Here is a 17,662-nt window from a genome sequence, read left to right as displayed (position 1 = left end):
TATTAAAATCACAATTTGCAATGTCAAAAAAGAAGTGGGAGGGTGTAAGAGTGCGGGGGGTGGGGTGTTACAAAAAAGTGACAACAAAAACATTACAACAATGGGCAACGACAATGTGAGGAGCATAAGCAAAACGAAAAGAAAATTACAGTATGAGTGGGAATTAAAACCATACCGGCAAATTGATAGTTGGTGCACTATATCACTGCGATATGCCGCTTCCTTCATCATTGGTGCTCAACAATCCCTGATACTGTGATACTGTACTTGAAAATCTTTAGAGAACATTTTCTCTTTCCTTATGGCCCCACTCCGCCAGCATATTTTAGGAACTTGAAAGGGGCATCTATCTGCTTCTACTCACACAGTTTAAGCCAAATTGGTAAGACCCGTCCCACGTCCTCCCCTTGTGAGCACAGGTGAGATACATACGTCTGAACCCCGGTATCTATCTGTACTAGTTGCCTAAAGCACTACACTTTTCAAACCAACCACGGGTTTGGCCTTCAGTGTCAGACGATTACTACTGTCAGACTATTGCTATTTCTTGTTTACTGTACGTACACACGTAGTAAACAATAGTACAAAATCTCATTCTCTTTCGATGCACAGATAACTGCCTTCCAAAATTTCAAAAAATCAAAACTGTTCATGTTTCTGAGGGTGGCATGAAACAAAAACATTTCAAAACCATTTGTGCTAGTTAGTTAAACTGTGTTATTTTAAAGCTCTTAGTTTAAGCTTAAATTTAGTATGTAACACAATAATGTTGTAACATTTGCTTGATTCTACTAAAATCCATTTTGTTTTTCTAAAAATGTTTCTTTCACTCGCATAGTTACAAACAATGGTTCAAATTTCGAGAGGCAGAAAAAATGGGTTTTTGAAATGCCAATTCCTAGAATGTACCTAATAGACAAACTGCATCCAGATGAACTACTTTATCAGGTACAGCTTTACTTCCTGCGCATAAATATCAGAAATGTAATCAACTGTGAGATGCTAGTATTGCACATCAGATGGTGAAGGCCACTTTGGAAAGATAACATGCATACAAATGTGTTTGCAAAATGCACAAATGCAACGATGTATCAGTGCGCTAAATGCTCTGGTGCCACTCCATTTGTGAGCAGTTGAATGTTCTGAATAAGACACGTGCCACATAATGCAACGATAATTGTATCAAATCAGAGTAGAAGTTGGGCTTGAACTACCACATTTCCAACACTGCCAATCTCAGAAACAATTGCACAGTAGCCATTACTGAGTACTTGATGATGTGTGTTGTTTGTTTTCTTTTTTTATTTTGAAATGTGTGAAGAGACTAATCCTCATCCACAAAAATTCAGCGATCCCTACGACTGTGTGTCAGTTTTGGTTTTGCAGAAATGCAGATCACGTGTACAGGCTATTACCCTGTGAGAGGGAGGTGGGGCTCCTTTCCTCATGCTGCTACTCTCCCCTCCCATTTCATAATTCTAGTTTGTTTACACACGTGGCAGACCGCCATTTTCTAGTGTCCACACTTAAAATCTGTCAGTGTATTTCAACTGGTCTGAAGGATTTACTTTTGGTTCTTCTTCTACAAGAAGTGCCTTGTCAGCTCTATCTGTAGCATTCTCAACTACGAGCACAACAGTATGAATGCCCACAAAAGGTCGTAATTAATATTCTGACGTTTTTGTAAACAATGAATTGGGTGGGAAAAGAAAAATAGAAGCTCTCAGTTCACTGGCACGAAAATTCTGCAGTTCCTCAACGGAAACTCTTATTTGTTGAGAGCTTAAATAGACTTAAAAACTACGGTTGCCGACAGAGGGGGGGAGGTGGGCAGAGAGGGGGGGGAGGTGGGCAGAGAGGGGGGGAGGTGGGCAGAGGGGGGGGAGGGGGGCAGAGGGGGGGGAGGTGGGCAGAGAGGGGGGGAGAGGTGGGCAGAGAGGGGGGAGAGGTGGGCAGAGAGGGGGGAGAGGTGGGCAGAGAGGGGGGAGAGGTGGTGCTTGAGGGGGGAGAGGTGGTGCTTGAGGGGGGAGAGGTGGTGCTTGAGGGGGGAGAGGTGGTGCTTGAGGGGGGAGAGGTTGCGCTTGAGGGGGGAGAGGTTGCGCTTGAGGGGGGAGAGGTGGCGCTTGAGGGGGGAGAAGTAGAGGGGGGGAGATGGCGTTAGAGAGGGGGAGGGGAGATGGCGTTAGAGAGGGGGAGGGGAGATGGCGTGAGATAGGGGGGGGCGTTAGAGAGGGGGAGGGGAGATGGCGTTAGAGAGGGGGAGGGGAGATGGCGTTAGAGAGGGGGGGGGGAGATGGCGTGAGAGAGGGGGGGGGGAGATGGCGTGAGAGAGGGGGGGGGAGATGGCGTGAGAGGGGGGGGGAGATGGCGTGAGAGAGGGGGGGGGGAGATGGCGTGAGAGAGGGGGGGAGATGGCGTGAGAGAGGGGGGGAGATGGCGTGAGAGAGGGGGGGAGATGGCGTGAGAGAGGGGGGGAGATGGCGTGAGAGAGGGGGGGAGATGGCGTGAGAGAGGGGGGGAGATGGCGTGAGATAGGGGGGGGGGGAGATGGCGTGAGATAGGGGGGGGAGATGGCGTGAGATAGGGGGGGGAGATGGCGTGAGATAGGGGGGGGAGATGGCGTGAGATAGGGGGGGAGATGGCGTGAGATAGGGGGGGGAGATGGCGTGAGATAGGGGGGAGATGGCGTGAGATAGGGGGGAGATGGCGTGAGATAGGGGGGGAGATGGCGTGAGATAGGGGGGGAGATGGCGTGAGAGAGGGGGGGAGATGGCGTGAGATAGGGGGGGAGATGGCGTGAGTGAGGGGGGAGATGGCGTGAGAGAGGGGGGGAGATGGCGTGAGAGAGGGGGGGAGATGGCGTGAGATAGGGGGGGAGATGGCGTGAGATAGGGGGGGAGATGGCGTGAGATAGGGGGGGAGATGGCGTGAGAGAGGGGGGGAGATGGCGTGAGAGAGGGGGGGAGATGGCGTGAGAGAGGGGGGGAGATGGCGTGAGAGAGGGGGGGAGATGGCGTGAGAGAGGGGGGGAGATGGCGTGAGAGAGGGGGGGAGATGGCGTGAGAGAGGGGGGGAGATGGCGTGAGAGAGGGGGGGAGATGGCGTGAGAGAGGGGGAGGGGAGATGGCGTGAGAGAGGGGGAGGGGAGATGGCGTGAGAGAGGGGGAGGGGAGATGGCGTGAGAGAGGGGGAGGGGAGATGGCGTGAGAGAGGGGGAGGGGAGATGGCGTGAGAGAGGGGGAGGGGAGATGGCGTTAGAGAGGGGGAGGGGAGATGGCGTTAGAGAGGGGGAGGGGAGATGGCGTTAGAGAGGGGGAGGGGAGATGGCGTTAGAGAGGGGGGGGGGAGATGGCGTTAGAGAGGGGGGGAGATGGCGTTAGAGAGGGGGGGAGATGGCGTGAGATAGGGGGGGAGATGGCGTGAGATAGGGGGGGGAGATGGCGTGAGATAGGGGGGAGATGGCGTGAGATAGGGGGGGGAGATGGCGTGAGATAGGGGGGGAGATGGCGTGAGATAGGGGGGGAGATGGCGTGAGATAGGGGGGGAGATGGCGTGAGAGGGGGGGAGATGGCGTGAGAGAGGGGGGGAGATGGCGTGAGAGAGGGGGGGAGATGGCGTGAGAGAGGGGGGGAGATGGCGTGAGAGAGGGGGGGAGATGGCGTGAGAGAGGGGGGAGATGGCGTGAGAGAGGGGGGGAGATGGCGTAGAAGAGGGGGGGAGATGGCGTGAGATAGGGGGGGAGATGGCGTGAGAGAGGGGGGGAGATGGCGTGAGAGAGGGGGGGAGATGGCGTGAGAGAGGGGGGGAGATGGCGTGAGAGAGGGGGGAGATGGCGTGAGAGAGGGGGGGAGATGGCGTGAGAGAGGGGGGGAGATGGCGTGAGAGAGGGGGGGAGATGGCGTGAGAGAGGGGGGGAGATGGCGTGAGAGAGGGGGGGAGATGGCGTGAGAGAGGGGGGGAGATGGCGTGAGAGAGGGGGGGAGATGGCGTGAGAGAGGGGGGGAGATGGCGTGAGAGAGGGGGGGAGATGGCGTGAGAGAGGGGGGGAGATGGCGTGAGAGAGGGGGGGAGATGGCGTGAGAGAGGGGGGGAGATGGCGTGAGAGAGGGGGGGAGATGGCGTGAGAGAGGGGGGGGAGATGGCGTGAGAGAGGGGGGGAGATGGCGTGAGAGAGGGGGGGGAGATGGCGTGAGAGAGGGGGGGGAGATGGCGTGAGAGAGGGGGGGGAGATGGCGTGAGAGAGGGGGGGGGAGATGGCGTGAGAGAGGGGGGGGAGATGGCGTGAGAGAGGGGGGGGAGATGGCGTGAGAGAGGGGGGGGAGATGGCGTGAGAGAGGGGGGGGAGATGGCGTGAGAGAGGGGGGGGGAGATGGCGTGAGAGAGGGGGGGGGAGATGGCGTGAGAGAGGGGGGGGAGATGGCGTGAGAGGGGGGAGATGGTCAGAGGGTGGGTGGGAGAGCGGCAGAGGGTGGGTGGGAGAGCGGCAGAGGGTGGGTGGGAGAGCGGCAGAGGGTGGGTGGGAGAGGGGCAGAGGGTGGGTGGGAGAGGGGCAGAGGGTGGGTGGGAGAGGGGCAGAGGGTGGGTGGGAGAGGGGCAGAGGGTGGGTGGGAGAGGGGCAGAGGGTGGGTGGGAGAGGGGCAGAGGGTGGGTGGGAGAGGGACAGAGAGGGGGGAGAGGGACAGAGAGGGGGAGAGGGACAGAGAGGGGGGAGAGGGACAGAGATGGGGGAGAGGGACAGAGATGGGGGAGAGGGACAGAGATGGGGGAGAGGGACAGAGATGGGGGAGAGGGACAGAGATGGGGGAGAGGGACAGAGATGGGGGAGAGGGACAGAGATGGGGGAGAGGGACAGAGATGGGGGAGAGGGACAGAGATGGGGGAGAGGGACAGAGATGGGGGAGAGGGACAGAGATGGGGGAGAGGGACAGAGATGGGGGAGAGGGACAGAGATGGGGGAGAGGGACAGAGATGGGGGAGAGGGACAGAGATGGGGGAGAGGGACAGAGGGGGGGGGAGATGGACAGAGAGGGGGGGAGAGGGACAGAGAGGGGGGGAGAGGGACAGAGAGGGGGGGAGAGGGACAGAGAGGGGGGGAGAGGGACAGAGAGGGGGGGAGAGGGACAGAGAGGGGGGGAGAGGGACAGAGAGGGGGGGAGAGGGACAGAGAGGGGGGGAGAGGGACAGAGAGGGGGGGGAGAGGGACAGAGAGGGGGGGAGAGGGACAGAGAGGGGGGGGAGAGGGACAGAGAGGGGGGGAGAGGGACAGAGAGGGGGCAGAGGGACAGAGAGGGGGCAGAGGGACAGAGAGGGGGCAGAGGGACAGAGAGGGGGCAGAGGGACAGAGAGGGGGCAGAGGGACAGAGAGGGGGCAGAGGGACAGAGTGGGGAAAAAAATTCAGCTTCAATAGTCATTAACTGCCATTCTCACATTTACAAAATTTGAATGTGGAACAGATAAAATGCCAAATTTCATGACATTATGTAACTACTGACAGTTTCTTGTAATGTCCCTAAAAACCACAGTTTTTTTGGTATCATTTTACACTTTTCTGTTATATAAGTTTTCCTGCCCCTAGGTACAACATGAAAAACTGGTTTCCCTCACTCTCTACATTAAATATGGACTAACTACAAATGTGCACATAAATTACTTCAAAAATCACTCCTAATGAAGACAAATGCAACAATGCAACATCACCGGTAAGTATCTAAACAAATAACTCATAGTAGAAATGATTAAGAGCCTCTTTTGTGTTTGTGTGTGTGAACACTCTATTACAGAAACAATCACACTATAACATTAGAATAAAAGCAACAACGGAACTACCGTATTTACTCGAATCTAAGCCGCACTCGAATGTAAGCCGCACCTGAAAAATGAGAGTCGATATAAAGGGAAAAAAAAATCTCCCGAATCTAAGCCGCACCTGAAATTTGAGACTCGAAATTCAAGGGGAGAGAAAAGTTTTAGGCCGCACCTCCAAATCGAAACAAAGTTGGTCCATTGTAATATGAGACACAATTTAGGTCGAATGTATGACGTACCACCACAGTAGTTTGGTTCGAGTCGTAAGCTTAGCAGTTAAGCTTTACCAGGTAGCCATTGCTATGCACCAGGCGCTCCGTCCGTATTTATATGGGTACCCTTCCTTTTTCACGTGCTTCGTCTGGTTTGAATCGATTGCTTATTTTGCTTTGATCTGATACGTGCCGTTTTCTTTGTTATAGGTGTTTACGTCACTCTAAGCTGAAAATGCATTACTGTACTGTGTCATGCATTGTTTGTCGCATTCTGATAGTGCGTGTTTACGGCCTGTCGCCGCTCGCAGCATGGCTTGCTTTTGTGCGCGCTGCCGCTGCTTAAAGAAAAAAAAAAAGAAAAAAAAAAAAAGAAAGAAAGGGAGAGGAATCGTCTCGTTAGTGAAACAACGGCAAGAGACTGCTATTTGTTGTTACTTACACTACTGCTTTCTTTGATAATGATCAACAAGAACCAAATAATAGACTGCGTATAATAGAACATGTTCTGAACGAGAGTTAGGCGAAAATTTTTCTGCGTTTGAAAATCTCTGTGGCCGCTTCTTTAGTACATCAAATTCTGCACAGAAATTTGAGTCATCTTAGATTTAAAAATCTAGTCAGTTGCCGTGCTTCATTTCTGACTGTATCACTATTAGGCATAAGAATAATACAAATATAAACATGACACAATACGTATATTCTTCCGCGTTTGCTGTTCTCACTCTAGTTTCGTAGTTTATTAGGCAGACAGGATTTAAATGAGATAGCAGCAAACACGAAAGAATACAGGGCTAAATGTTTATATTCGTATTATTCTTATGGTGAAGAGAATACTGCATGTGATTCACATTTCATCAGGTTCCTATTAGCAACCATCTCCTCTCACAGGTAGGAAAAAATTCAGAATGTAGAGTTGGCCATATTGGCAAACGTCGCAAACAGTCTTGCCAGTCGGGTTTTCGTAGTACATTGAAATTCTGCTACATTCGAAGATGAACTATACGGAATTTGTATTTACTTCGTTGGATAATGTATGAAAATGCAGTGGTAGAAACTCGGGGCGAAGAAAAAAAAAGCTCGTCTTCCACCTTTTTTTTTGTTAAAATTTATTAACTGACGCAGAGGTTTTGGCGCCAGTATTATTTGTGCCTACAAAGCATGCTTGTGTAGCGCTACATATATTCGACGCCAGAAGTTAGTTGTGGCGGCACCTACTAACATTTTTCAGAACTTCCGCTTGCTTTACACTCGATTCTAAGCTGCAGGCGTTTTTTTTTATTACACAAACCGGAAAAAAAGTGCGGCTTAGATTCGAGTAAATACGGTACCTATTTTTTGAGTCTCAAGTATTCCTTCGAATATGAACTCGTAAAAATAGTAATTGTGTGATACAGAGCTATATCTTTCAACCCGTCCTTTCTGCATCTTCAAATTGTATCACAGACAAAAGAACTATACATAAGAAACACACAAATTTTAATGAAAAAATAAAAAGAGTGTTTTGAAAGATTAATTTAATCTCACAGTAGTTTGTGTTGCAAACCAAATGAAAGCACAGCTCAAGAGCTTTAAAGTGACACTAGATCAACACCACAGGGTGACTTTGCTAAATGGGGCAAACTGCAGAAAACAGTTCCTAAGAGGACAGGGAGCAAAAAATGATCACACAAGCATACAGCCAGGAATGTGTTCCGGAGCTGTTCACCAGCCACATTAGCCACTGTATCACCAAAGGCACGTATTATGCCAGCGTAGGCACGTTCACCCACAGTAAGGGCAGGTACGCCTCTAATGTTGGGCACAGAGCGAGGACGACCGACCCACGAAGCGGTTACCAGTAATTACCGTCCACCGAGATCAAAATGGTGCCGACAATTTGTAGCAGAGGTACTCGCAGGCAGGTGACTTGCAGGTCGACAATATCACCTCTCGTACAGATGGCCTCGGCTGCGAATAGGACGATTGCAGAAATCCCGGCACCGTGGTGACCCACACGACGACTCTGAGACAAAACTGTCGCCACAGAGGTGAGTCAGGTAAGTGCCGACGCCTGTACGTGATACAGATAGTGGCAGATGTCGTGGAAAACTTTCCACGGTTACCAGGCTTCCCCGTGTTGGCGGGCCACCCGCCCGGTGTCGACAGCACAGACCTCTTATCTTCACCTTCAAAAGGCTGTACCTCTCCTGGCAAGCATTTCCAGCATACGCCTGTAAGACATTTCTCGCTATTTATTTGTCCCCTCGCAGATCGTTTCCCGCAGTCTGTCCACATTTATCAAATTCGTCCTGCACAGTTTCAATAGTTTTGGAGTTATACCTCAATTTATTCCCCAAAACATAGGAAAAATTTTCCATTTTTTTATATACGGAAACAAAAACTGGACACAGTTCAAAGCTTTTAGAATTTCCAATATTTCCTAACTGCAAGGCGATTGCCAAATGTTAAAAAGTCATAGAAATCTGGGGCACAAAGTTTCTAAAATTAATAACAATCAGTCGATTCGATACGGACTCGCCCTACAGAACAATTCGGAGCAAAACGAGTGGCCGAGGTGTAATCGGACTCCTTCCGAGTGCCAAAAATGCCGACTCACGCTCGAGGTACTGCAAACCAATTTCGTACAGTACACAGTCCCGACCGCAACTCCGAACGTGCCATCTTACAACTAGAGGACCGTGCAAACACCGATACCGGATTCTTTCCAAAAAGGAGCCCCGAGCAGAAACAAGGTAATTCGGCAGCACGTACCTCAAGTACTGCTCGGGTGCGACGGCAGCGTAGTGTTGCGCAGTGCCATTGGCGATATCGCCGACAGCACCCACCTGCCACGGCGGAGGGGGCGGCGGCTGCCCCAAGTGGTGGTAAGCGGCGAGCGCGGGGTGGTGCGCGGCGGCGGCAGCCGCCGCCGCGGCCGACATGGCGGCCACGGTGCCGGGGTGCGCCGCGACGGAGCCCTGCATCGCCCCCACACCCCCGGCAGCCGCGGCCGCCGCCGCCGCGGCGGCGGCTGCCGCCGTCCCGTTGCCGGCGGCGGCCGCCCCGGTGGCACTCGCCTGGTGGTGCAGTGTGCTCGCCTGCTGCTGCTGTTGCTGCTGCTGCTGCTGCATGGCCGCCGCGACCATGGCGGCCGCCGCGGGAGAGCTCGCTGCCGCCACCTGGCTCACGTATCCCAGCTCCTCCTGGTACTCGCGCACAGACAGGTGACGGAACCTGCAACCGGTGACTCCGGTAGAGAAACTTCAAAATTTGCATCAGCAATATATACGAACAGAGACGTGAAACCTGGCTCGAAATGAAAAATTCCAAAATAAATGCTGTACTGTAGAGTATAAATCCTCGGCAATGATTTTGTAAATGAGGTACTGTAGTGAATCCGTAACTGTGTTCAATGCTTCACATGTTTCTCTCAATACTTGCAACAAAATAAATGTAAGCTACAAATGCTAGTTTAAATAGCAATAGTTGTTACTGACAGCAGCGCTCTCTCTCTCTCTCTCTCTCTATATATATATATATATATATATATATATATATATATATATATATATATATATATATATATATATTAAAAAAGGGAATGGTTTATGTTACACATGAACCTACATCTACCACTATACTCTCCAAACCACCGTGAGGTGCACGGCAGAGACTATGTTCCATTGTATCAGTTATTAGGGTGTTTCCTGTTCCAGTCACATACAGAGTGCAGGAGGAACGATTGTTCGAATGCCTCTGTGCGCACAGTAATTATTATAATCTTATCCTCACGATAGCTATGTGAGCAATGTCTAGGGGGTTGTAGTATATCTCTAGAGTAATAATTTAAAGCCAGTTCTGGAAACTTTGTTAATAGACTTACTTGGGATATTTTACATCTGTCTTCAAGAGTCTGCCAATTCAGCTCGTTCAGTATCTCTGTGATTCTCTCCCACGGGATTAAACAAACCTGTGACCATTCGTATTGCTCTTAGAATCGTCAAAGCTAACCAGTTAAAGAAAAAATCGCAGTGCCAATTTTCATTGTTTTGAAAGTTTTTTCAAAGAAAGAATTGTCACAATTTCAGAGTTCTCTTCCAATTCGTTCATTTCCCCATTCAGTCAGCATTTTCAACACGTAGCGACCCCAAAAGCCTCGATACTCGCCCGGATCGAGCCCCGTGTCGTGTGAGGTCGTTTCGGTAGTAGGCGTACAAGAAAGTAGCCCAGATATCGTGCCATTCCTCAGTGGCAGTACACATCCCCATCAGCTGGAAGGACGCTTCAGTTTTGCACGTCCGTCTCCCGTCTCAGAACGAGGCTACATAAAATCTCATTAGATTTAATTTTAGAAACATAGCTTGTAAGCAGTCAGTTCTAAAAGCAAGCTAGGTCTAAGTAGGAGCCAGGGGGATACCCTAATCCACCCCTTTCTTTGATCCTCAATGCCTCCCATCTGTAATAACTTAAGGCTCTCCCTTGCACGGCCCCAAATGGCCGTGTTGCTTGTGGCCAACGTTCAAACGGCCATTCCAGTGGCAACTGAACGACGTACCGAATGCCGGTGATGCAGGAACGGTCGATAACCTGTACGCTCGGCGTACGACGAGAAGGAGACGTCGATTGGACAGTGGGGGCTCTCCGGCCTCTGCACACAAGCTAACAATGGAGCTCGTGCCGTAGGTCCCTGTCGACAGCCTAATACCCTCGTGAAGAACGGCATTCGGCATTTTAAGATAAGAAAGCCTTCTTGACCCATAAACCTGGCATCTGTATTCAAGACGGGGTAGCACAGAGGCCTTTTAAAGTTGGAGCAGATGTGCCGTGTCGGCTCCCCGACACCTACGGCTGACACATTTAAGGATGTTTAAGGCTTTGAGGCATCTCAGTTTCACTTTTTTAAGGCGTGAGAACCGTGTTAACTTCTCATCAAAAGTAAGACCCATATACCTCAACTTTTCCTTAAAAGTGAGAGCAGTGTCCCCCAGTTTTAAAACAGGTAAATTAAACAGACAGCGGGAACAATTAAAAATCGACAGAAACTGTTTTCTCCAAACAGAATTTAAAACCTGTGGTGTGAGACCATTCCTCCGACCGCCTGATCTTCAGTTAGAATTGCCGAGCATACGAGCAGATGCACTCCGTGCAGGTGAAGTGTACTCTGCAGCTGACAAACACAAAAGGATACCACTAGTTCTCGGGACACGAGGACTAGCTCCCAAGACGGTGGCTGTGAGCTTCCTCAGAACACTATTCCTCACACTGACATTCAGCTTGGGGTTATGGCGATGTTTCTCGGAGATCAACTCTTTGCTACAGTGTGAGAAATGGGCCCAGAATCCACATTTGAACAGGGAAGACGAACCGCCTTTGGTAAAATACTGGACATTTGACAACGTCTGCATGTCCTGCCGCCATCAAAAAGTTGCTTTTCGACTATCTTAAACTGTTGAGATCCGCACAACTCAAATAAGAGAGTAGACCAGTGCACAGATTGGTCACCATAAGAGTTGTCAGCTTTATTTAAAGCTGCAGCCTGTGGCATTTCAGTGTTTCCTGCACTTTCGACCGAAATATTCATCTCGTTATATTTCTCAACTGATTACTTTTTAATCACCAAGAGTTCACTTTCACACAATAATGAAGAAATTTCACCTATTACTTGGAATAAGGGCAATGTTTTATCCAGCAATGTCAGATTTCATGACATTTTTGCACAGCAAATGCTCCAAAAATGACGCTCTTTGGAGTGATCTTTAATTTGGTGCAGCAATCAAACTGCATATTTTGGTAGTACACAAGCAAAATCCGAAAATCACCAAATATGGCACTTTAGCTTCACAAACACGCAAACTGACATTACACGTGTTCAGTTTGCTTCTGTTGGCCAATCACAGCACAGTACCTGTGATGTAATGCGAAGTGTTTTTGGCAGTAAAATAAAACACTGAGAACATTTATATTTTAACTGTACTGTGAATGGATTTTTTCCTGACAACGTGATCTGTCACACAAGTTGGGGACCTGTTTAGCTTGAATGGGCAAAACAAAAGTGCCCTATCTGGTGTTTCTCCTGTTTATACTTGCATATGATGAAGATATCTAGAGTAATTGATGAACTACATTAAAAATATAAAAAAAGACCTGTCATTTTCTGTACAGCTGGTTGCGTAAAACTGTTGAAAAAATTCACATACGTGACTAAAACTGTTACAGGAATCTGGTTTGTTTAGCATCACATACAAAGCCTTAGTTGTTTACACGAGATATTAAATATTATTTTAAGATTATATGCATTTCTCAGAATTGACAAAAATAGTCAAAATCCAATTCAAGCTTTTAATAACCATTGGTTATCAATACTTGTGAAGTGCTACCCTCAGATTCACAACCAGTTTACGTCGGAACAGGAAAAATGTTAAATTTAGTGACAAGTCGTTAAAAATTGAAGAGAGTAGTGCACGATGCCTTCAATGACTACGGTAGCAGAATATTGTCAAACGACACTTCACAAAATCCAAAGAAGTTCTGGTTGTATGAAAAGGTTGTTAATGGCACCAAAGTTAGTGCCCAGTCCCAATCGAACGAGACAGGAACTGAAATTGGGCAGCAAAGCAAAAGCTGAAATGCTTCACTCCTTTTTTCAAATATTCCTTTACAAACCAAAACCCATGAGAAATGCTGCAGTTTAATCCTCAGACTAGTGAAAAGTTGGATGAAATAAGCATTAGTGTCAGTGGTGTTCAGAAACAGCTGAAATCGTTAAAACTGAACAAAGCTCCAGGCCTCGATGGAACAACTGTCACATTCCACACTGAATTTGTGGCCGAGTTAGTCCCTCTTCTAACTATAATACATCGCAGATCTCTTGGACAAAGAACTGCGCACAGTTCCCGGAGAAGGGCACAGATCACACTCGTCTTCAAGAATAGTAGTAGAAGTAATCCACAAAACATCCATCCAATAACCTTGACATCATTTTGTTGTAGACTCTTATAATATATTCTGAGCTCAAACATAACGAGCTATTGCAAACAGAATGACCTCCTCAATGCCAACCATCATGGATTTTGAAAGCACCAATCATGTGAAACCCAATTCGCACTTTTCCCACATGACATACTGAAAGTTTTGAATCAAAGCAACCAGGTAGATGCAGTGTTTCTCAATTTCCAAAAAGCATTTGACTCAGTACCACACCTACACTTATTGTCAAAAATACGATCATACGTAAAAATTGTGCAAAAAAGAAGTACTATCCTATGTGTACAGTATCAATGAGTCACTGTTGGAATCGGCCAACTCGTGCAAATACCTGGGTGTAGCACTTTGTAGGGACATGAAATGGAATGATCATACAGGCTCAGTCACGGGTCAAGTTGGTGGTAGACTATGGTTTATTGGTAGAATACAGGGGAAGTGCACTGAAGTCTGTGAAAGAGATTGCTTACAAATCATTTGCGTGGCCAGTTCTAGAATACTGCTCTAGTGTGTAGGACGTGTACCAAATAGGACTAACAAGGAATATTGAACATACAGAGAAGGGCAGCATGAATTGTCACAGGTTCGTTTAATCTGTGGGAGAGTGTCAGAGATAATGAAGGAACTGAATAGGCAGATTCCTGAAGACAGACGTAAACTATTCAGAGAAAGTCTATTAACAAAGTTTCAAGAAGTGACTCTAAACGATTACTCTCCGGATGTACAACAACTCCCTATGTATCACTCAGATAGGGATTGTGAGGATAAGGTTAGAATAATTATTGCACGCAAACTGGCATTTAAATAATCGTTCCTCCCACACTCCATACGTGAATAGAACAAGAAGAAACCTTAATAGTTGGTACAATGGGACATACCCTCTGCCATGTGCATCACGGTGGTTTGCGGAGTACAGATGTAGTTGCAGATGTAGATACAGATATAGATATAGATGTGGATGTAGATATGAGTCGCCCCCTGTATGTGATGATTAGTAACGTATCCTATTTCATAATATTGTTGTTATTTCATCCTGGATATTCCACTGTTTAACAATACCTGTAAGTAGGTAACCAAAAAAATATACATTAGTATCTATAAATTCTTCGACTGCAGTAAAACAATAAAAATATGATTGCTGGACAACAGAGGTGTGACAACACACCCACACAGACGCCACTTTCAACACAAACTCCCACAGCACCTGACAATGGGAATAAATTCCTTTAAATGTGGCACACTATGCATGAAAAATGTAACTATGAGGATCAGCCAGAAAATAAAGACTGTTTAGTTATATAAAATGAAAAACAATATTTACTGGGAAAAACTACGTTGTTACATACACGAAGCTTTCCTTCACTTGTCTACCTAATTACCTCCTACATTCAACCCTTCGTTGCAGTGGGTGTGTATGTGTCCTGCGATGCTGTTCCTCAGGAGCTGTGGACATGTACACACATTCCACTCGAGTCAAATGCTATGGACACCTGAATTACTTCCGTATCCTAGTGAATAAAAAAGTTTCAAGTATTTATCATACATTTATCACACAACACATGGGCCTCATTGCATGCTATCATTTGCAAAAAAACCTCGTTTCGATGTCTCGAGGCATTTATCAGACACGATGACTGTCACGATTCACGATGCGCAAGCACGCGAACAGGGCGTGTTCCACCTGACTGTCCATCAGACACAGCTCGACAGTGACACGAGATATCGTTCTGCTCTCAATTTTAAATAAAGAGGAAGAGGAGAATAGTGTTTAACGTCCCTTCGCCAATGAGGTCATTGGAGTCAGAACACAGGCTCAGATTAGGAAAGGTCGGAGAAGGAAATCAACTGTGCCCTTTCAAATGAACCATCCCGACATTTGCCTGCAGCAATTTAGGTAAATCACAGAAAACCTAAATCAGAATGGCTGGGCATAGGTCTTAGCCGTCATCCTCCTGAATGTGAGTTAGTGTGCTAACGTTGCTTGGTAATTTTAAATAAAACTCCAGTACCTTATCTGCATTTCTGACCCTGCAATGTATGAACTAAAATCAACCGTACACAAATTTTATGCAACATGTTTATACCTCTGCAAAAGCTTTAAAATTTCATGCAATGTTTTCCTTAATCTGATGCAGTACAACAAGTACGGTATATAATGAAAAGAAATTCAGTCTTTTATCAAGCGAAGGTATCAAACTGTAAGATGCGCAAAAATCAATCTTTTTCACCCAATAGCTTTCTTTAAAACATATGTAAGTATTTCAAACCAGCTGGCAAGTCCGCACGGGCAGAACTGCGCACCTCGCACCCGACCATCCGTCAGATATAAAATGCAATAACTCCAGACTGATACGAGATATTGTTCTGCTCTCAATTTTAAATAAAATTTTGGTATCTTATCCACACTCAATTTAGTGCAATTTACGAGCTAAAATCAACCGTACGCAAAGTTTACGTAACGTGTTCTAAGGATTTCCTGTCGGCTGGAACACTGCTACTCAGCGCACGCACCAGCAATACAGCTGTAACAAAAGCCGCCTCGGCACACAGTGCAAAGAGCACATCTGTAGCAGTGATAGGTTTAAACATTTGTCATATCTGGCCACAAGCTTCAAAATTCCAAAGTTACACTATTCTGCCATCAGTTCATTAAGTCAGGTGGTCACTGCATTCAAACAAGAGTCCTCTTGTACATTTACGGCATGCAGCTCACTCCACTTTCTCCTTTTAGGGTCAATCGCCTTCCGTAATAGCTTTGCTCGTAACGCTGTGATTGGAGGTGGCAAGACGTAGCCCTTCTGCAATCCGTGTCTGGTCAAAATGAACTGATCGATTGGAAATCCTACCAACTGTGGGGTAAGGAGTCTTATTCGATTGCCAAATGTTCGGAAGATGAAATCGGCAGAAATTTTCAGTCAACTGAAAGCAGTGTACGGGGATAATGTAATGAATGAAAAAAAAGTGAGAAATTAGGATACAATTTTCAACAGTGGATGAACACAGTGGACGAACAAATGTGCACAACAAAACTCGGACTAGACGTCTTATGACAAAAGACCTGAAAATTACAGTTAACAACAGAATCTCGCAGGGCAGGCCGTAACTCTCGACAAATTGCACACTGTTTTGCCATAAATTTCTCTTTTTTGCTCGGTGAATTTGTGTCGTGTCATCTCGGCTACGACAAACTACGTGCACGACGGATTACGCGGCAACCGAGTAACCGACACACAGCTCGGCAAATGGGATCGGTTTTGCACACTCGATCCGACATCGCACGCACTGTGACGCTTACTCGAACAGACTGCGTCTGGGGATGAGACCTGGGTATCCCACATTATTCCAGACAGCAGATGCCGTTCACTTGATTGCTGTCACCCCTATTAATCCAAAAAAAAACTAAAAAATTCAAAGAAACACTTTCACCATGAAAGGCTGTGGCAACTGTCTTTCGGGAAAAGGGTTCTTCTGATATGTGTTGCGCCAAACGACACTATGATCAATGCAAACTGTTACTGTAAGACTAAGTTGAAGAATGCAGTGAACATTTGGCTTAATGACTGGCAGCAGAAGAATATAATGTGGGAATTCTGAAGCTGGCGACCAGACGTAACTAATGTTTAAATGTAAGAGTGAGTATTTAAAGAGGTAAACAAACCTTTAAGTACATAACAGCATTTTTTTTTTAAATCAATGTATTTTTTTTCTTTCTGGATGACCTCCACATTGCTGTGTTTCATTATTTAAGCCATCATTGACACAATCACAGGCTTTTGAAAAACGTAATTTATGACAGAAGCAATTAACTTTATTATCCAAAACCTGATGCTAAAATGAAGAATGGGTGAAACCAATTTCAAATGAGTGATTATTCATATAACGGTTACCGGTATTGTACATCGGGAAAATGTGACGTACCAGTGTGCTTCCGAGATAAGCTCTGGCACTGTCTCAATTGTTGGGAAGGTGAAAGATCTCTGTAAGGTGTGCCATCATAGAGCAAAGCAATCTGTACAACACCACAAATCAGAGACAGTACATTCACCGGCAAGAACATACTGCTGCTATTAGAGAGAAACAGTTAACAGCAGTCGAAAGCTTACACAGTGCTTAAAGAATAAAAGAAGACAAAGATCAATTTGGAAAGAGAATTTATGAACATTCCATTCAAAACTCTGGAAAATCACTTTGCAAGTGTGGACCACTTCATTCTCGAACAAAGACATACGATAACTCTGTTTGATAAATATTTGTCAGATTGAAGATTAGGGCGTACGCTACACGTCGATCAAAATAATGAAGTGATTGACAGTCGAGCACGGGTGCTTCCACGTGCAACACTGAGTTCGCTTAGCAGAGTTTTAATAGTCCTACTACTTTTCAGAGTACTTCCGCAACTATTTTAGGATAGTCTGTCACATAAAATAATGCCACACAGAAAAACAATACAAACAACAAAAATGACTAACAACTGTTGCCTTACGAGCGGCAAACTTCATCTACAACTGAGTGTGGCAATCGGCACCCAATGGCGAAGAGAAATATCACAACAGCGAACAGGAAAGAAGGCACGACTGACTTTCTTCTCAGACTTTCTGCTGCTACGGTTGCTCTCTTGAAAACAACTAGCTGTCAATCACTTTCTTATTCTCATCCGGGTACACTAACAACGAGGAAAACA

General features: G+C 46.9%; 1 protein-coding gene across 1 annotated transcript in view; it reads right to left on the bottom strand.

Annotated features, from left to right (window-relative positions):
• Positions 1-17,662, bottom strand: part of LOC126212620 (zinc finger CCCH domain-containing protein 10-like) — a 140,533-nt gene that overhangs the window by 77,227 nt on the left and 45,644 nt on the right. Inside the window, exon 4 of the mRNA XM_049940049.1 lies at positions 8,773-9,234. Within this exon, the coding sequence (XP_049796006.1) occupies positions 8,773-9,234 (462 nt within the window). The remainder of the gene's footprint in view (positions 1-8,772; positions 9,235-17,662) is intronic.

The sequence above is a fragment of the Schistocerca nitens genome, chromosome 11 (assembly GCF_023898315.1).
Source record: "Schistocerca nitens isolate TAMUIC-IGC-003100 chromosome 11, iqSchNite1.1, whole genome shotgun sequence".
NCBI classification, from domain to species: Eukaryota; Metazoa; Arthropoda; class Insecta; order Orthoptera; family Acrididae; genus Schistocerca; species Schistocerca nitens.
The sequence above is the reverse complement of the archived record's forward strand: the minus strand, read 5'-3'. Positions and strand labels throughout refer to the sequence as shown.